General features: G+C 41.4%; 1 protein-coding gene across 3 annotated transcripts in view; it reads left to right on the top strand.

The window, feature by feature from the left end:
* PNPLA4 (patatin like phospholipase domain containing 4) overlaps window positions 1-19,500 on the top strand; it is a 47,191-nt gene extending 27,691 nt beyond the window's left edge. Inside the window, exons 5-7 of one of the 3 annotated variants that reach the window (XM_066598642.1) lie at window positions 5,579-5,644; window positions 16,612-16,764; window positions 18,780-19,498. In XM_066598642.1, the coding sequence (XP_066454739.1) occupies window positions 5,579-5,644; window positions 16,612-16,764; window positions 18,780-18,938 (378 nt within the window). In that variant the 3' untranslated portion in view covers window positions 18,939-19,498. Of the gene's footprint in view, window positions 1-5,578; window positions 5,645-16,611; window positions 16,765-18,779 lie in introns of all 3 variants that reach the window. The other 2 variants (XM_066598641.1, XM_066598643.1) reach the window with 2 other exon arrangements.
* The last annotated feature ends 2,055 nt before the right edge of the window (window positions 19,501-21,555 follow it).

Here is a 21,555-nt window from a genome sequence, read left to right as displayed (position 1 = left end):
TATATAGTTCAAGTACAGATTAGGGTTGGTTTTACTCTTTTTGGCAATATGTCTCTCGGCCTCTGTATTTGCTGCTTTTATTTTTACATCATATTTTTCCTGATAGGTTTTTAGTGTTTCTTCGTTGCTTTTTTGTTTTAGTAGTTTAAACACTTTCTTTTGGCTGTTTATTGCCCCTTTTGCATCTTTATTAGGCCACATAGGTTTTCTTCTATTCCTAAAGCATATTTACATGCAACGATTATCGCTCAAAATTCATTCAAACAATGTCATGTAAGCTATCATCATTGTGTGCAAATGCTGTCATTGTTTACTTTTTGGCTAAATGATGATTTTAGGGTGAGCTTAAAATCTTTAGCTCAAATGAAGAAAAGATAACAGGGACCGCACACTATGTTCTGCACAGGAGTCGGAGATTACATTGTATTCTACAGACAGCCCATGGGAGAACAAAGGAGCTGTGTGCAGAGCTCAGACCACATGCTGTGCTTTGCACACAGCTCCCGAAGGCCCTTTAAATGCAACTATAGCTAATAGTGTTAATAGACATTAGTGTCCCTTAACACTTTATGCAAAGTGATTGCTAAAACTGTCAATCTTTCAATCGTTTGAAAGATTGTCTTTGCATGTAAATGGGCCTTAACCCTTTTAATCCTGTAAGGTATGAGCTGCTCACAGTAAGTAATTAGGATGGTTTTTAAACATTTCCCATGAATTGTTTTTTACTCTTATTTTTGAGGACATTATCCCAATCAACAAGGTTAAGGGCATTACTAAGCTGGTCGAACTTTGCCTTACTGAAGTTTAGTATTTTCGTAGCCCCCCCTATAAAACTCTCTAGAAAGATGAGTTGAAATGTATTATATAATGGTCACTATTTCCCAGGTGAGCCCCAGCCTGCACCCCTGTTATTTTATGTTAAATTTCCCATAGTTGAGTCTCGTACAAGTTGGGTAAGATAATTATCTTTAGTAATCGAAAAAGTTGTTGTCTTCCCGTAATGCGGGCTTTAAACAGGATTTTACATAAAGACAAACACCTACTGCTTTCCGGTTTTTACGATCCCTTCTGAACAGACTATGACACCCAGTCACAGCTTTCATCCAACCAGGTCTCCATTATTCTCAATATGTTGTAGTTTTCATTAGACATTATTGCTTCTAGTTCATATTTCATTGGTCAGACTTCTAGCAATAATCACCATACAGTTTAGAAGGTTATGGCTATTTTTTATTTTACGTATATCCCTTCTAACTATTTTGCCAGTTCTAACTATACTAACTCCTCCCACTGCTTTATCCCCATTTCTATTACTTAGAAAGGAAGACAGTGTAAACAGTGACCTGGGACTATCTTTCTGGTTGCACTCTCCCTAGTAACTAGTTGAAACACTTTTCCAACCTTCTAGCTGCACCCTCCCCATTGAAATGGAGCCCATCCCTATGGTAGAACCTGTAGCCAACAGTAAAGTCATCCCAGTTCCCCAGGAAGCAAAGCCCCCCTTCCTACACTAAGGCTACCTTCACACTAGCATATATACGCAGCTATTTACCTGTTTAACTATACCGGGCTACCTGAGTAGCTGCATATATATACGCTCATGTGAAGATAGCCTAACTCTGGAGCCACTTCTTTACCTCCCTAATCTCCTGCCGCCTTTCTGGTGTGGCACATGATATAGCTTGTAAATCAGGAAATACTAACATACCGTTACATCAATGGCTGACTGTGTGATTTACTAGTATTAGCTACTTTTTTTCTAAAGCTCTATGTCCATCACTGATGCTCACATGCCCATTGTAGGTTTTGGCAGCCGTCATGCTCAGTATTGACTCCCTAAACAGCAGTTTATACTACAATAGTCATTCTGTGAGATTGGACCAAAGATGCTTGCCTATTCACCCCATGCACACCAATGAGTTTTAGATGCCTATGACTATGTTACCATTCTATAAGTTATCCTTCTTTGAACTACTTTGGGTAGGCACCAATCATTGCATACTGGAGGACTCCACTAGACCTGGTGTTCGGAGATCCTGTATCCGTCATCAAGCAATAATAATTTGGCTTTGTCAGGTCACTCCTTACATTTGCCCACTTCTTTCTGCATGCAAGACATCAATTTCAAGATCTATTCTTTTTATATAGCATTTTATTTAACTAATCAGAATATTCTTTTACTAAAATAATTTTAAATACTTGCCTAGACAACTGCCAAGTTTTATTGAAGTGAAATCCTTATATCTGTACATCCATTTTTTATCTCTTGTTGCTGCCTTTTAATTTTGAAAGCAAAATCGTAAGACATTACCTGCTGATTTGGTTGCTCCCAGCTCCAATGCAAACAAAGACGTTCTTATCAACTTCAGTTAATTTGTGATAACATAGCCACCTATTGTTTTTACCACAGACTGAAAGAAACATGCTATTGAGACCCACTGAGAAGGACTCTTGAGAAGAGATCTGGAAAACTACACTAGATGAAAGTCTTCATCCCAATAATAAAGAAAAACACAAAAGAGACATCTGTGTGCAATTCCCTTTATATTGTAAAATCACGCTGCATCCTGGTGTCATGCTACATGACTAAACTAAAGTCTAAAAAATTCTATAAACATAAAGAGATATATAATTTTCCTTTAGCATTTTAATATTATTTGATATGAACAGAAACATGGAGAAGCATAGTAACCTCATATATTTTTTAAACATTGATGGTCAGTTTAATATACTGTATTGTGGGAGTCATTAATGTAGACAATACGTTAATAAAGGGTTGCTGATAACATTCACTTACTGCTGCATCAAGGGGTAGAAATAATACACACAACTTTTTTACACAGCCGTATTTGTGCCAACATTTTGCTTTTGGTAGAAGACATATGGAGAAAATTCAGACCACAGGCATACAGTGTACCATACTGTACATACATACTTGTACATAAATACACAACCAACACAACATTTGGCGATGAGACAAATATCACAGTGCCTCAATAACAGAGGAGAAAGCACAGGAGTCTTTCTCTGTGATTAAGCGCTTGGATTATTAAATTTAGAGTGTATGGAACATTCCTACAAGAAAAGAATGAACCTGATTAAATAAGGGAAAGACTAGTACAGAAGGAGAGAGGTCACTGCCAGTCAGGACTTACAATCTACAAGGGAATAGAGAAGGAGACAGTCGGTGAGAGTAGAAGTTGCTCAGGTGATGGAGTAGTCCAAGTCAGCAGACTTGTGGAGTAGGGAGAGTGTGGAGCCATTAACTGTGATTGAAGCAACTAGTGGGGATCTGTAGGATGGGGGAAATATAATGAACTCTGTTTTCTCCATTGTTAAGTTTTAAAAAGTGGAAGGGGAAGAAGGATATAGAGAAGTTTAGAGTTGATAAATAAATTTATCTTCTAGATAAGTGACACCAGTTGGACATCACTAGTCTAAATGGTGATTCAGTTCTAAAATTAAAGGGGTTGTCCCGAGGCAAACATCAAAATTTTACATTAGCCCATTCCCCTTGTCACCCCCGGCATAAAATAGCATTTTAAAGTGGTTTTTAAACCGCTTGCTACTCACCGATGTGATGAAAGATGAACTTATAAAATTCTTCTCCCAAGATGGCCACCGGTCCTTTCCCAGCGATGCACTGCGGTTTTCTCCCATGGTGCACCGCGGATCTTCTCCCATGGTGCACCATGGGCTCTGTGCATTCCATTGCCGATTCCAGCCTCCTGATTGGCTGGAATCAGCACACATGACAGGGCGGAGCTACGCAATGACGCGTAGAAGGGGCGGAGCCAGATCGCCGCTCGTGCCCTGACCGAGCAGAAGAGAGAAGACCCTTCTGCGCAAGCGCGTCTAATCGGGCGGTTAGACGCTGAAATTAGACGGAGCCATGGAGACGGGGACGCCAGCAACGGAGCAGGTAAGTGAATAACTTCTGTATGGCTCATATTTAATGCACGATGTACATTACAAAGTGCATTAATATGGCCATACAGAAGTGTATAACCCCACTTGCTTTCGTGAGACAACCCCCTTTAAGTACCTTCCATCTTCCCAAGATCTTTCAGTAATAGTCTACTTGGTCTGCTGTGCATTATTGCAAACCTTGAATAATTTAGCTCTTCTGCTAACATAAAAATTCTATATTATTTACATTCACCGTTTTATGTATCTATCCAACATAGACCATTTCAAATCAGTACACTAAAAAACTTTTACATTGGGCAATAATCGCCTGAAGTCGGTAGACCAAAGATTCCCAATCATCATGCAGTGCAAACATGTGCAGAAAGCGAACAATCAGCAATAATTTACTCGATTGTCACTGATTGCATCTTTTATGCTGACCTACAAATTAGAGTTTCTCACCAATATATTCACTCTTACAAAACAGGCATCTGCTGTCATTTGTGATGGAAACAGCATGCGAGAAGAAAAGAAAAGCGATTGCAATTGTATCATATAATTCAAGACTTCTGATCATTAAAACACTTGTATATATCAGCAATGGGTTTTTTAACAATTTATCTGCCATATTAAAAGTACCTTCATAAAGTACCGGATAGGCTCTGACATCTGAATAATATAAGAACAAGTTCACACAACTAATGCCATATACAATACAGATCATTTTGCACTTTATGTGCCATGTGTGTTTCCCTGAAGCTTTATATTCTGCCTTTGAAGCATTGCTGCCGAAGCCTGCCATGATTTTATATTCTTCTGGATTTTCAGAAAGTGCAAAGTTAGACTTTTGGCACCAAAACAGGATGAGCTAAGACTCTCTTTCAAATGAGTGGGGCTGAGCTACAAACTACACCTTTTAGGCAAGAGCAACATTGTTTGTTGATGTCTGTTCAATCCATATGTTCTTGAGGAATACAGAGATTGCCCCTCTTATAATTCATATCTTAACTACAAAATAGACTTTTCTGCTTTGCAGAAGGTTAAACATTGAATATTCCTTTTCTAAAATCTCAAAAGTAATACTTTCCATTTTTTTGTATGACAATAAACCTAAAATAGTGGTTTGGGTCTTATTTGATGTGATATAACTCAGAAATTGGTATTGGGAAACATTAACACAGTAGATGAAGGGTTCTAGTCAATGGAAATAAAGTGGAAACCAAGGTTAAGCATCTCTTTTTGACACTGCTATAACTTGAATAATGCAGAATTGTAGCTATAGCTCGAAGTAGAAAAAAAATGTGTTTCAGCTGCTAACAAGTATAACAAAGTGGCTAAAAAGGGACCTGAGAACAAGTAGGAAATTTCCAGCTTATTACTATTTCATGTCTTTTATATAACAAGGCGATGGCGAAGTTCATCACCTCCAACTATATTGCATAGCTCAAAACTGCATTTCCTGTTCTTGTTTAAAACCGGATTGCATAGCACCTAGTGCACTGACAAGACAGTCCTATTTTAAGCATGGTGGTGGTAATTTCATTTTAATTACACTAAAGTAAATGTGTTTAAGGCATGCTTGCTAGTTGGATAATCATATTTTTTTTACTGTGCTGTTAAACTTTCATTAAATTGACCATTACAGAAGCTTTTTACAATTTTCTTGCAGGTACTTTTGGCAAGTTGTTTTGTTCCTCTGTATGCTGGTGTCAGTACTGTTGAGTACAGAGGAGAGGTAATGATCAATACAGTGACTATGACTTTTATTGATTTAGATGTGCGGACTTATATACTTGACATATTTGACCTTAACTGATAAAATTCCACAATCTCTTAAGAATAATTCATAGGTTGGAAAAGTAATATTTTTCTGAGACAAAACATATTCTTAGAAACTAAAATACTTCAAAGTTTAAGATTTATGGAGAAGTTTTCTTCCAGTGAAATCTTGAAGTGAATACGCATGTTTTACACCGTGTCAAACAGGGATATGTACGCACATGAGAAGTAGCATTATTTCTGGCTCTTACATGACTTTAGGCCTCCTTCATATGAGCATTTCGATTTTATGTTGTGCAGCTCGCGCCCTGAAATTGCATGAACAAAGAATAGCCATGACTTGGTCGTGGCTATTTGCTATTTTATCGTCCAATCAGATGGCTGGCTGCAGCATATCGCAGAGAAATTACGCCATAGCTCAGAATTCCCTCGCTCGGCAGAACTACAATTAAATCACTTTTAAATGCCGCAATAGAGGCACCTGTCAGTGTTTAGCAATGCTTACCGCTGCTAAAGTCTCTCCCATTTCCCTTTTTTGATGACTCTTATAGGAGTCTATCAAGCCACCAGCGCTGTATGGTCCAAAGACAGGGCAAGACCTATATTTTTGAGCAGAAATAAATTTTGGTCGCTGAAATAACAGCTTTGGTGCTATTGTTTTTGCTTCAATAACTTTATGCGTAAAAAAAATTGCTCATCTGAATGAATACATGGGAAACCAATGCTTCAGATGGTCGCAATGTTTTTGCTGGCTAAATTAGCCACGATATATAAAGCTCACGTGAAGAAAGCCTGAGGGCTCATTCACATGAGGAAATGTGTGCAGCTAACTTACACATGAAAAGCCCCACAACTATTAGAACCAATGGTTTCCTATGGAAACATTCAGATGAAGGAATTTTAGTCACGCAAAAAAGGTGCACCTAAAAAGATAGGACATCAGTGACTGAAATTCCCTGCTGCACGAAAAGATAGGTCTTGACTAGAGATGAGTGAGCATACTCGTCCGAGCTTGATGCTCGTTTGAGTATTAGGGTGCTCGAGATGCTCGTTACTCGAGACGAGCACCACGTGGTACTCGTCTCGATTAAACGAGCACTGACCATTGAATTCAATGGAGCCAGCAATACACCCGGCTCCATTGAAAGCAGTGGGCTGCCGGCTAGCGCGGGATGAATTTTCAGGAAGGGCTTCAAAATATAAGCCCTTCCCTGAAATTCATCCAGAAATGTGTAAAAAGTAAAAAAATATATATATACTCACCTTGTCCCGGCAGACGGAGTTCAGCCGTGGCCGGCCGGCAATTCTCCTGAACTGCTGTGAGTAGTATTTAAAATCCCCGCCTGCTGAATGAGCTGCCTCTGATTGCTCACAGCCTCACCAATCAGAGGCAGCTCTCACTCACCCATTCATGAATTCATGAATGGGTGAGTGAGTGCTGCCTCTGATTGGCTCAGTGCAGGGACCAATCAGGGGCAGCTCTCAGCTGTCAATTCAGCTGTCATTGACTTCAATGGGGTTCGTTACTCGAAACGAACTCTCGAGCATCACTTAAAGTTCGACTCGAGTAACGAGCACTCGAGCATTTTGGTGCTTGCTCATCTCTAGTCCTGATCTATCTTTGGTGTGCAAAGCAAAGGAGTTTCCATAGACTCCTATGGGAGCTGGGAAAAAAGTAGGCAGTTTAGCTGTGTCCAATGCTTGGAAAAGACAATGCCTGTATTTTAGACATTAGACATTATTAGGAAGATTTCTACCGACCGAGGGAATTCCAAACAGCAGAGCATTTTTTTTTTTTACGTGAATTAAGTTCGAGACTCGACCAAGGAAAATCGTTCACTCACAATTTTTTTTTTGCGCAGTTAGCTGTGTTTTTTTTCTTTTGTGCGATTAGGTCCATGGTGTGAATTAGACCTCATTCTGTAATTTTAAGTAGGTTTTTCCTCTGCAGGCTCTAATTGTCAATTTTTTTCTGAGCTTTACCGGAGAATAGCTGCTATGATTTCCCCATGCACATTGCACATAGAGAAGAGTCAATCCTGCTCACTACGTTTCTGTAGCATGCTCAGAAAACCTAAGCAGCAGCCTGGGGGATACAGTACAGAAGTTCTAAGCATTGTAGATGTAAATCCGGTAGCTGTGACACAGTAAAAGATTTACTATCCAGTAGCAGTGTGTCTTGTGTCACTGTGACTCTCACTCTGTAGCTCCATCCTCCTCTCCCGCGTTCTCTCAATATCCTCCTATAGGCAGCAGAAAAATTCATTCAGATATCTCCTTTCTTTTTCAAAATAGGCCCCAGAAAAATGAGAATTGGAGGGCAATTGATTGCTATGGGCCACTGTTCCACTTTTGTTTGCATCAGTTTTAAGAGATGTCCCCGGATCACTTAAAGGCCTTAGTCACACGGGCGTTTTTTCCAGCGATTTGCGGATCGCATGATGGATGCGCATCCGCAAATCGCATGACCGGGGCCAAAAAAATCGCCCGAAAAATCTGCTGCTAGCCGCGTTTCATTAGAAACGTGCTGGAGCTGTCCAGCACATTGAATTCAATGGAGCCGGCAATACAGCCGGCTCCATTGAAAGCAATGCGCTGCGGGCGAGCGTGGGATGAATTGTCGGGAAGGGCTTAAATATATAAGCCCTTCCCTGCAATTCATCCAGAAATGTGTTAAAATAAAAAAAATGTATACTCACCTTTCCGCTGCAGCCGGAGTTGTGCCGCGGCCGCCGGCACTTCTCCTGAACTGCTTCTCTGTACTATTCAGCCGGCGGGGCTTTAAAATCCCCGCCTGCTGAATGAGCTGCCTCTGATTGATCACAGCCTGACCAATCAGAGGCAGCTCTCACTCACACACCCATTCATGAATTCATGAATGGGTGAGTGACTGCTGCCTCTCATTGGCTCAGCGGGACCAATCAGGGGCAGCTCTCAGCTGTCATTCCAATGAATTCAATGGGCAAACATCGTTCTTCTCTGCCACAGGTGTTACAGCTGTGGCAGAGAAGAATGATTTGTCTTCTATATGTTCTCAATGGGGTCGGCGCTGCTGCCGCCGGCTCCATTGAGCGCATATAGAGAAGAGAACAGGAATCGCAGATCGCAGATAGGTGCGATCTGCGATTTCTGTTCTATAATTTATCGGACGAGCGCATAAAAAGCGCTCATGTGTTCGATACCATTGCAAAGCAATGGTTTTAAAAAATCGCCGGACGCATGCGAATGCGCAAATCGCGCGAAAAAATGTCTGTCTGACTAAGGCCAAAGCGGGGGACTTTCTATGTGCTACTGGTGTCACATAAGCTGCTTTAGCTATACAATATAATATGACTGCCAAATTACACAGATCTTATGTCATTTGAGAATATCTTTGTTGAATTGCTTGTTGGATATCTTTATTTGTTACCAAAATGGTAATTTAAAAGTTAGACCTAAGATTGAAAAATGACATACCTGCTGAGGGGGCTGCTGTTTTCAGCACATATACATCTGTTATTATCAGTGCCACTTTGCTTTCTTAATACTGCTATTACTTCTGTGGTATTATCTTGGCAGGTACTGATTTTTATGTCTGAGTCAAATGCTCTTCAGCCTTTAGCAATGCCATGTTTCCAGTGTACATTATGTTTCATTTGCTTCCCTCTTGCATGTTTTGCTAGCATATATTTGGCCTTTAATGTTTGATGAACCTTTAATAAAGATCTTCTTTTCTTCACTGTGCTAATTTTAGTAATCTTTTTAATTCATTTTATATATTTATATTTATATATTTTTGTTTATCAATTGTTTTACATTTCCCTTACTCTATAAATTGTTGTAGTTTCACTAAAATCTCATTTCCATATTCCCCATATATTATAAATTATATTCAGATTCTGACAACTCGGGTTATAGAAATGTTGTGAAATGGACTAAAAGTAACACATATTTGGTTTTAGTAAAATTCTATGCAGTGTATTCTATTAATCATAACTTGTTTTGGGAATGGCATGAATTTTACAGTACATACTAAACAAAGTGCATAAAGATTTCATGACCAAGCTACCACACAAGTGAAAACACTACCTAAAATATACAATAATTAAGACCCAGAAGAATTGACAAACATTTGTTATGCATCATTAGGCTATTTCACAATGTGCACTTATTAATGTGAATAATATTACAATGTGAATTGATTACAATTTTTAATGTTCATTACAACTGTAATAATTTATAGGTTTAAATAGTTCAGCAAACAATCTGACCCCTTGAGCACATGTTACACACCAGGTAGCACAACATGATACTACTGTCCACCAATTCAGCAATAAAAAAATAACACACCTGAGAGAAAGGCAGAAAAACAAACACGTCACCCTCATGTGGCTTTGTAAAAGGGGAGACTCTGCCTTTTTTCTCTCTCTCCACTACAATCTGTTCGGCAATCTTTCGGCCATCTTCAACACTATTAGGCTTCGGTCGGACGGGCGATTTTTGGTGCGATCTGCGCATGCGATCGCCGTTTTTATAGAACCATTGCTTTGCAATGGTATCGGACACATGAGCGCTTTTTATGTGCTCGTCCGATTTATTATAGAACAGAAATCGCAGCTCTCAGCTGTCATTCAGTTGAGAGCTGCCCCTGATTGGTCCCTGCACTGAGCCAATCAGAGGCAGCACTCACTCACCCATTCATGAATTCAGCAGGCAGGGATTTTAAATCGCCGGCTGCTGAATACTACTCACAGCAGTTCAGGAGAACTGCCGGCCGGCTGCGGCTGAACTCCGCCTGCCGGGACAAGGTGAGTATACATTTTTTCTTACTTTTTACACAGTTTTGGATGATTTTCAGGGAAGGGCTTATATTTTTAAGACCTTCCCGAAAATTCATCCTGAGATCGCCCGCAGCCCATTGCTTTCAATGGAGCTGGCTGTATTGCAGGGTCCATTGAATTCAATGCGCTGGACAGCGCTGCACTGCTCCGGCCCGTTTCTACTGAAACGCGGCTAGAAGCAGATTTTTTGGGCGATTTTTCGGCCCCGGTCACGCGATTTGCGGATGCGCATCCGTCATGCGATCCGCAAATCGCGGGAAAAAACGTGTGACCGAGGCCTTACTAAGTATACAACCCATAGCCTTACCTAAAAAGCTTCTCTCTCTCAGGCCGGGTCTGGCTTGTCACCACTTTACACCCACACAAGACCTTACGAACCCCCCGACCCTTTGATTAGAGAAGCCTCCTGGAATTGGGTATTTTTCCATCCCTCATGGCACTGATCCGTACTTAAAGGGGTTGTCTCGCGAAATCAAGTGGGGTTATACACTTCTGTATGGCCATATTAATGCACTTTGTAATATACATCGTGCATTAAATATGAGCCATACAGAAGTTATTCACTTACCTGCTCCGTTGCTGGCGTCCCCGTCGCCATGGTGCCGTCTAACTTCGGTGTCTTCTTGCTTTTTTAGACGCGCTTGCGCAGATGGATCTTCTCCCTTCGGCTGGTCTCGGAAGCATCGGCGTTTTGGCTCCGCCCCCTTCGCGTCATCGCGTAGCTCCGCCCCATGACGTGTGCCGGTCCAGCCTCCTGATTGGCTGGAATCGGCACGCGATGGGGGCGGAGCTACGTGATGACGCGTACAAGGGGCGGAGCCAAAACACTGATGCTTCCGAGACCAGCCGAAGGGAGAAGATCCATTTGCGCAAGCGCGTCTAAAAAAGCAAGAAGACACCAAAGTTAGACGGCACCATGGCGACGGGGACGCCAGCAACGGAGCAGGTAAGTGAATAACTTCTGTATGGCTCATATTTAATGCACGATGTATATTACAAAGTGCATTAATATGGCCATACAGAAGTGTATAACCCCACTTGCTGCCGCGAGACAACCCCTTTAAGAAAAAATTCCTTTTTTTTCTTTCCTTCTAACAGTCTGACGAGCTCTCCATGACTAGTAAAAACAGTATTTCTAATGCGCACGCCTTGTATGGTACACCATCAGGTAGCATAAATAAACCTAGGTACCTAATCCTTGGTAATATACTCAAACAACATTGCTAAGTACTTCTGTTGTCCTGCTTAAGGCTGCCTGCAGACGAGCAGGTCGGATCCGGCCTCACTTCTGATCTGATGCTACTAATTAGTCAAAGTTTGTGGACAGGAACCAAAATAACAAAAAGTCGGCAGCAGCTCCAGCCCAGAAGGTAGGCTGGAGGCATCAGATCAGAAGTGAGGGACATATTAGTTAGGGCTCTGCATCAAATGCTCTAACGATTGGTGTTATTCAACATAGGAACCTTAGGGCAAGAGGATAGCGATTGATTGAAGCTAGGCTTGACTATACCTCTTTCTAAAGATTGGTCATTGTACTTTATGCCCTAGACAAATCCCTCTGGTGGCATCTCTCTTAAATTTTTTAGGTGGCAGATACCGACATTATCCTGGCATATGTAAAACCGGGTTATCTGTCCACGATTATTACAGATGGTTATCAAACCACTCGGTACCTCTGATCTATTTGATCGCAGCCGAGCTTTTTCAGACTCTGTTGGTATCATCTATTTAGAACCAGCATTGCTCATAGATGTATACCACGTTGTATGAACCATCTCATGTTGGGTTCTAATTTCTTTTTTGATACGGCTCCTGATGAATCGCGAAAGCGATGAAACTCGTTGAGCGTACATAAAATATTCATAGAGTCTTGTGTTTGGACTAATATATACGTCCGTAAGACCTTCTATAGGTATATGGAAAGCATTCCATAGAACCTGCTGTTTGGACCAATAAATAAGTCCATAAACAATATCTATTCTAAAATTAATGAGTTTAAGAGGTGGTTGGGCACCTTAGTAAGTTATAATTGGACATTAGGATTGTTAACATTGCCACAGTATAATAGTCCATTATACCTTTAATATTCCCTACTAGGGGAGATTTGGCTTAGGGAAATTATTCCGACCTTAGCCAAATCACACACAGGTGCATCTCCCACCTAACCATCTGTGATCGATTTATCTATTTATTTACATTTGCTATGAGGCCTCTTTTTCTTTGGTATTGGATTTTAGACTAATATAATTAAAGGTTATGTTTTAATTTATTAGGATTTCAGTCTGTGGAAGTACGTTAGATTTATTAGTGTTAAACCTCATTTGCCACTTTCTGCCCAAGCCTCCAGCTTATGTAGGTCCACTTGTAACACTATACTTTTCTCTTTTGGCTTAACTACTTTACACAGTTTCAGCTGCAAATATTGATATTTTACTGTACAGTCCTCTATGATGTAATTATATGGATTTTCTGAGTTATAAAACAATGGTGACGGGGGAGTCTGAGTCATATAAAAAGCACAACAATACTCTCCCACTTTCATTCTGCTTCTTTGCCACCCATCTGGAGCTCTGATCTTCTGTTTACTTTGGCTGCAAAGATCACTTAAGGGCTCAGTCACACGGGCGTTTATTGCCGCGATTTGCGCATGCGTCCGGCGATTTTTTAAAACCATTGCTTTGCAATGGTATCGGACACATGAGCGCTTTTTATGCGCTCGTCCAATAAATTAGAGAACAGAAATCGCAGATCGCACCTATCTGCGATCTGCGATTCCTGTTCTCTTCTCTATATGCGCTCAATGGGGCCGGCGGCAGCAGCGCCGACCCCAATGAGAACATATAGAAGACAAATCATTCTTCTCTGTCACAGCTGGAACAGCTGTGGCAGAGAAGAACGATGTTTGCCCATTTAATTCAATGGAGCGGCAATACAGCCGCTCCATTGAAAGCAATGGGCTGCCGGCGTGCGCGGGGTTAATTGTCGGGAAGGGGTTAAATATATAACCCCTTTCCTGCAATGCATCCTGAAAAGTGAAAAAATAAAAAAAAAGGATGTACTCACCTGCTCCCGGCAGCCTGAGATCCCCGCGGCGGTCCTGCAGTGGGTGTGACTCAGGCTTGCCCCTGATTGGCTCAGCCTGAGCCAATCAGAGGCTGATCTCAGTCACACCCATTCATGAATTCATGAATGGGTGTGACTGAGACTTGCTTCTGATTGGCTCAGCGCTGAGCCAATCAGGGGCAAGCCTGAGTCACACCCCCTTCACACCCACTGCAGGCCGGCCGCCGGGATCTCCAGCTGCCGGGAGCAGGTAAGTACATACATTTTTTTTATTTTTTCACTTTTCAGGATGCATTGCAGGAAAGGGGTTATATATTTAACCCCTTTCCGACAATTCATCCCACACTCTCCCGCAGCGCTTGCATTCAATGGAGCGGCTGTATTGCCGTCTCCATTGAATGCAATGCGCTGGACAGCTCCGGCCCATTTCTAATGAAACGTGGCTAGGAGCAGATTTTCGGGCGATTTTCGGGCCGATTTTTCGGCGCCGGTCACGCGATTTGCGCATGCGCATTCGTCATGCGATGCGCAAATCGCGTGAAAAAACGCCCGTGTGACTAAGGCCTAAGGCCTATTTAGACACAATGATTATAACTCAAAAGTCCTCTTTTGAGCAATAATTGTTGTCTAAACGCGCCCATCTTTCATTTTTCTGCTGAACAACGGTTTTCAGTTCGGCTTGAAAAAGTTGTTCAGCAGAACAGCTGATAAGACAGACCGCACACTGTGCTCTGCCAGGGGACTGATGAGAACAGCTGACTGCATAGATTCAGCTGTCAGACCCACTGGCAGAACAAAAGGAATTTATTCAGAGAACGGCCGGTCCTCTGAATGCATTCAGCTCGCGGTGGCTCACACGCTGGTAATTGGTACTAATAGGCATTAGTACCAGTTAGCAGATTATACAAAATGATCGCTCAAAAGCCACCTTTTGAGCAATCATCTGTGTCTAAATGGGCCTTTAGTTATTTATCCACATGCAATAGGAAGCCCTGACATAGGACTTCATCAGTGACATCCTGTAAACCTGCCAGGTCTTCTACATTTTAAGCCACGTGACAGGTTTACTGGATGTCACTAAAATAAAGAAGGCCCATTTATCTCACCTGTCAGATGCAGTGGAACTGGAGCCTAAAAAGCTATGTAAAAAAATTATGTTAAACAACCAATTTAATAAAGGCATAAAAAATAGAAGACCCGATACTTACCCCTGTGGTACCCCACTAGTAACAGTGCCCTAATCAGAGTGTATACCATTTATAACCACCCTCTGATTTCTATCATTGTACCAGTTACTTACACATTTTCCCACAGTCCAGGCATTTTTATATTATGTGCAAACCTTTCATGCAGCACAGTATCAAATGCTTTGGACAAACTGGTTGCCCTAATTATAGTGAAAAAATTCTTTCAAATTTTCTTTAATAATAAAAAAAAATTGTGTTCAAAGGCAGACAAAAATGATCTCTCATGTAAGCACAATGCAGTAGATTTCTTGAAAGTTGCAAATTGCATGCAATGCATTACATTTTTTATGTGTTTTAGGGCTCGCTGAGGCAAGTGTAGTTTTCACACTGCTAGTAGCGCACAAAATGCGATTTTATAAGGAACCAATAGGTTCCTATAGAAACATTCACATAAATGATTGTTAGGCGCGCAAAACTGCGTGCACCTAACAAAGATAGGATATGCGAATACAGGTTGCATACAGCTCCGTGGTGTGCGAGCTGCGCAGGAGTTTCCATTGAGTCCTATAGGAGCAGGTGTCTAAGGAAACTCCTGCACAGGAAAAGAAGATTCCCTGCTGCTTATTCCTGTTAGACCCCATGGGGATGAGCAGACTCCCTGAGAGTTCCCTTAACCCCCGCAGAGACTAAAAGGAATTTACAATGGGACATTTAAAATGTGCTTCTGAACATCATGTTATAAATATCCTGCTGTAAGCAGTGCTATATTCCCCAGCAACATGGGGCAGTAGTGGACTCCCTCCACCTCTCTCCTCAGGGATTTCCCTATAGCGGGCAGGTTTACAGGGCTTTCCCCAAGAGCTTCCACGATAATGTAAGGAGGCAGGGCTAGAGGGATCTGCTCATAGCCCTGCCCCTTCTATTTTTGCTATGGCAAACCCTGTGAGATGTCATGTGGCTCCATCCCCTCTCTCTAGCCCCACCCCCTCTCTTTGTACTATCGGGATATCCCTCGGGGATCCCCATAGCAGGGAGAGAACAGCCTTTTGGGGATTAACTCGTAGCAGGGAGAGAGAGCGGAGCTATGGGGGATTATCCCATAGCAGGGACAGACAGAGTGGGGCTATGGGTTAATCCCCTGTAACCCTGCTCTTTGTCTCCCTGCTATGGGGAAATCCTGAAGCCCTGCGGGCCTGCTTCTCTGGAGCAGCTGCCCGTTCAAATGATCATTACAGCTCCTATAGCTACAATTTTTCTGCTCTGCTAGCAGCGCAAAAATTATGTTCATCTGAATGAGGCCTTAGACAATATTTTACTGTGTCCAAAAATGGACATGGTTTAGAGAGAAAGATGGCATTTCCTAAATGCACCACTTTGCACCAAGCAACGCACCAACGTTTGATGCAAAAACTGGTGTCAACTAAACTAATAGGTGGTATACGTTAATACAAAGTGTCTAAAGATACATCTGATTTATCATCCAGCATGAACCACAGTGAAAAATCTGTCACTTTTAAAAACGGTCTAGTCTAAGATTTTCTGCAAGCAAATTGGTGCATTTTCAATAGTAAATCTGCCCTGATACCTCTGATGGACATGTAGTTATCTAGGTAGTCCTAATCAATGAGCATGCTTACTTATTTCAGTTTGGTCAGCTCTTACTGTTCATAGCATGCTGTCCATAGAAGGGACTGCATTTTTATGTGACAGATTTGCTACAAGTAAAATAAGCATGCATCAATTGTTGGTCGTACTGGAATTAAATCCCTTATTCTTCTTGTTTGACAAATCCAGAGTTGTTTATTTTGTCTTGCAACTGATCAAATCCAACATCCTGAAATGTATTCTTACAGAAATGGTTCGATGGAGGATTCACAAACAGCCTGCCTATCTTGCCAACTGGCCGAACAATTACAGTATCACCATTTTGTGGTCGACAATATATATGTCCAAAGGATAATGGACCTTTTGATCTGTTTTTTAAAATTGGTAACCAGGAAATAAAGGTATTTAATTTTGCATGTGTGTTTGTGTATATAAATGTACAGTAGACACAGCATAGGTCAGTAACACAGTACCTAATAATCCAGACATCCCAACAATCTGGCCTTTATGACTAAAAAATCAGGACATAACAATTATGCTTTTGCAGATGTAGTAAGCAACAATTCTTGAGATAGCACACTACAGTATTTACATAAACCTACTATTAAAATGGCACACTATGAAAATAGTGCACTCCGACTGTCTAGTATTCACTTGATACATTTGTGAATACACATCAGAAAAATAAAAAAAATGTATAAAATCCATTAACCCCTTCCCTCCCCACGATGTAAGGGTACGTCATGGGAGTGGGGTACTTCCTGCAAAATGATGTACCCTTACGTCATAGGGGTAGTGCGAGATCACGAAAGATCTCGCGCTATCCGGCAGCGGGAGCCGGCTGTCACTGATAGTCCGCCTTCTACTGCAACATATGCGCCCCCGCTTTTAACCCCTTCCTTGCCGCGATCTAAGTAGATCGGGGCAGAAAAAAGGTTCACAGAGGGAGCCCGCTCCCTCTGTGACTTCAGCCGGCTCTTGCGATGTTATCACAGAGAGCCTGGCTGGTTGCTATGGCAACAGGATGCCAGATACCGGCGTCCTGTATTGCCAGAGCCTGTGATCGCTGTATAAACGATAAGGCATTGCAGAACTTCTGTCCTGCAGTGCCTTATCGTAGCGATCATCGGTGCTATGGTGTAAGTCCCCCAGAGGGACACAAATGGTGCAAAAAAAAAATCAAAATGTACAAAAAATAAAAATGTAAAAAGAATGTAAAAAAAAAATCCCACATATTTGGTATCGTGGTGTCCGTAAAGACTCATACAATAAATCGAACATGCTTTTTATCCTGCACTGCAAAAAGTGTAAAAAAATGCTAAAAAAAACGAGGCAAAATGCTAATTTTTAGCATTTTGCCTCCCAAAAAAACGCAATAAATGTGATAAAAAATGCATGCACCCCAAAATGGTACCAATAAGAACTACAGCTCGTCTCGCAAAAAAAAAACCCTCACAGAGCTCCGTCCAAGGAAAAACAAAAAAGTTATAGGACTTTGAATGCAGCTATTTAGAAAAAAAATTCCAAAAAAGGTTTTTTTATTGCAGAAAAGTGGAAAAAACAAAAAAAAATAAGAATTTTGGTATCGTTGTAACCATACCAACCTGCAGAAAAAAATGTAGTATGTCATTTATGCTGCATAATTAACGCTTAAAAAAAAAATCTATGGCAGAATTGATGTGTTTTCTCTCCCTACAATCATAAAAAAAAAAAATAAGAAAGGTTTTACAATATAGTCTATGTAACCAAAAATGGCACCAATAAAAACTACAGTTCGTCACGCAAAAAACAAGCCCTCATACGGCCGCGTTGACGGAAAAATAAAAATGTTATGGCTTTTGAAAAATGGAGATGAAAATCTACCAAAAATCGTTTGGTCCTCAACGCCAAAATAGGCCATGTCCTTAAGGGGTTAATAAGTAATCACATTACATCAGCATTTGCAAAAAGTAGAAACTGATAAACAGGGTAACTAATAATGAGTTTCTAGGGATAGATAAATAATTATTTAGATTTTCTAGTTATAATGATCATCTGTAAACACTGCTGCATTAAAAATGGAAGAATTCAGGGTAACATGGTAGTCTCTGAGATGGGATAGTAAACATTGAAGTGATTTTTTATGTATATTTGTAAACTTTAGCTATTTATTTCTACATTTTAGCAAACAGATACATTTTTTTTCATTGTTGATTAAAAATGCTGTTCATCGAAATGAATGTTAATTAAAACCTGCATGAACACGCAATGTACACCATAGACTTCATTTAGTAAATATTGTAAAAATCTCAAGTTTGTAATTAAAAATTTGCAGTACAGTAGATTGTTTAATGATTGTTACATTTTAAAGTGACTAGAGAATGGTTAGACAAAAAGTAATTTAGTTTACTTGTCCTCATTTAAACTTTTGTCACAGATATCAGCTGCCAATTTTCATAGACTCCATCAAGCATTGTTTCCACCAAGCCGAGCTGAATTGGAGCTCATTTTTCAAGGTGGATTTGAAGATACAGTGAAGTTTTTACAATCAGAAGATTGGTATGAACCAAGCAGCACCCTGTCTAAGTGTGGCTAAATAAGGCAACATTATTTTTATCATTAAAGGTTAACCTTAGTTTTTTTTCTTTACATTAAAGCAGACCCTTTATTTTAAAGCCTACTTAGTAGCAGCATATTATGACCGATATATCTAGCTGCACAAAAAAGTATTGTTTGCAGTATGAACCCCTTCCCGACGTGTAGCATACATGTATGGTACAACAGGCCAGTAGTTCCAGCACTGGGCTATACATATACAGTGCTTATTACCAGGGGGCTCAGAAGCTGAGCCCCCAGTAATCGGAGCGCAATTGTGGCTGTAAGTTACAGCGGTGGTCCTAGTGCAATTACCAGGATGAAGATAAGCTCCGATCCCAGTGATTTCACCCTTTAGATGCCACTATCTGTGCAGCAACAGCATCTAGACGGTTTAGAGAGGGAGGGGGCTCCCTTCTTCACCACATCAGCACTTCTGGATCTGATTGTGGGGTGTTTGTGGACACTACAGCAACCCAAGGTCAAATGATGACCTCCAGGTCTGTCATGTACGATGGCTTGTGTTCATCACTGACAATGATGAATGTGACACTTAGAGATAATAAACGTACTACAACGATTGTTGTTTTCATGTCTAAACCCCTCAATCAGAAAAATTTGATAAGCACAATTTATTGAATAAAAATCTGTGTATTTTTAAAACAATGCTAATTTTTAAAAAAACACAAATTTTGTATGAACGTACTCGGACCGACCGGCGCTATAAAATATTATGTTGTTAAAGGGGTTGTCCCGCGCCGAAACGGTTTTTTTTTTTTCAATAGCCCCCCCGTTCGGCGCGAGACAAACCCGATGCAGGGGTTTAAAAAAAAAAGGATAGTACTTACCCGAATCCCCGCGCTCCGGTGACTTCTTACTTACCTTGCGAAGATGGCCGCCGGGATCTTCACCCACGGTGGACCGCAGGTCTTCTCCCATGGTGCACCGTGGGCTCTGTGCGTTCCATTGCCGATTCCAGCCTCCTGATTGGCTGGAATCGGCACACGTGACGGGGCGGAGCTACGAGGAGCAGTTCTCCAGCACGAGCGGCCCCATTCAGAAGGGGGAAGACCGGACTGCGCAAGCGCGTCTAATCGGGAGATTAGACGCTGAAATTAGACGGCACCATGGAGACGGGGACGCCAGCAACGGAGCAGGTAAGTGAATAACTTCTGTATGGCTCATATTTAATGCACGATGTATATTACAAAGTGCATTAATATGGCCATACAGAAGTGTATACCCCCACTTGCTTTTGCGGGACAACCCCTTTAATCCCATATGATGAACAATGTTAAAAGAAAATACATTTAAAAAATTGCTGTTTTTCATAGACTCTTAGAATGGTAGAGTTGAAAGGGACCTCCAGGATCAGTGGATCCAACCCCCTGCTCAAGGCAGGATTCACTAAATCATCCCAGACAGATGTCTGCCTGTCTCTTCAATGGAAGCCATCCGTGCGGGATCCACAGCAAAATGGAGCATGCTGCGATTTGTTTTCCGGACCGAAAGCATTTGCGGACGCCCATGTATCCCTAGGGGCAGCTTGATTTGTGGATTTTCCCCACGAGTGACCCATGCAGATTCCACATATCAAATCTGCCCGTGGACATTAGGCCACAAAATTATACCAACATACAGTGCACATATGGTAAATGTGTTGACCAAAATTGACCACTTAAAGTACAAGGTGTTGTTAAAAACACTATCAGAATCACTAGCATAAGTAAAAGCATTCTAAAGTTATTGCCACTTAGATTGAAATATGTCAGATTTGAAAAATGGTGCTTGCTCAGGAAGGCCAAAACTGACTGCAGGGGGAAGAGGTTACTACGAGAGCTAGACTTATAACTATGTTCTTTATAAAAGCCTTTTTTTCAAAGGGATTTTTATTGGATTTTTCAAGAGTTTTCAATACAATTCAGTTTCATATCAAAGATCAAAAGGCATATAACATATATATCTCGCATTACTCAGATCTAGAGATGAGCGAGTATACTCGCTAAAGGCAATTGCTCGAGCGAGCATTGCCTTCAGCGAGTACCTGCCCGCTCGAGACTGAAGGTTCGGGTGCCGGCGCGGGGGAAAGGTGAGTAGCGGCTGTCAGCAGGAGGGAGCGGGGAGGAGAGAGGGAGAGAGAGATCTCCCCGCTCTCCCCCGCAGCTCCCTGCCCGCCGCCGGTACCCAAACCTTCAGTCTCAAGTGGGCAGGTACTCGCTAAAGGCAATGCTTGCTCGAGCAATTGCCTTTAGCGAGTATACACGCTCATCTCTACTCAGATCCTGTTCATGAAAAAACTCTCGTGGTAGAGTGTGTACATTGCATTGTTCACCATATAATTGCCTGTTTGATTCAAATTTGATACACATAAATCAGAAACCTAGAACAGTTACCACTGTATCTAGAGATACAAAGAAAAGTAACTAAACTTTGGTGCAGTCAGCTAAATCGCTAATAAATATGCTTGTGGGTTGAAGTGTTAGAGATAATCTTAATCTACCTCTTTGCAAGGGGGAGAGGAGAGGGAGTTACTTCCCAAATTAAGCTGATCTCGAGGTATACTGTAACCAGGTGTTCCATGTAAGGTAGAAGCTAGGCATGGTCTCATTTGTCAAGGC

This window comes from Eleutherodactylus coqui, chromosome 4 (assembly GCF_035609145.1).
Source record: "Eleutherodactylus coqui strain aEleCoq1 chromosome 4, aEleCoq1.hap1, whole genome shotgun sequence".
In the NCBI taxonomy this organism is placed as follows: domain Eukaryota; kingdom Metazoa; phylum Chordata; class Amphibia; order Anura; family Eleutherodactylidae; genus Eleutherodactylus; species Eleutherodactylus coqui.
This window is presented reverse-complemented; position numbering and strand designations above follow the sequence as displayed.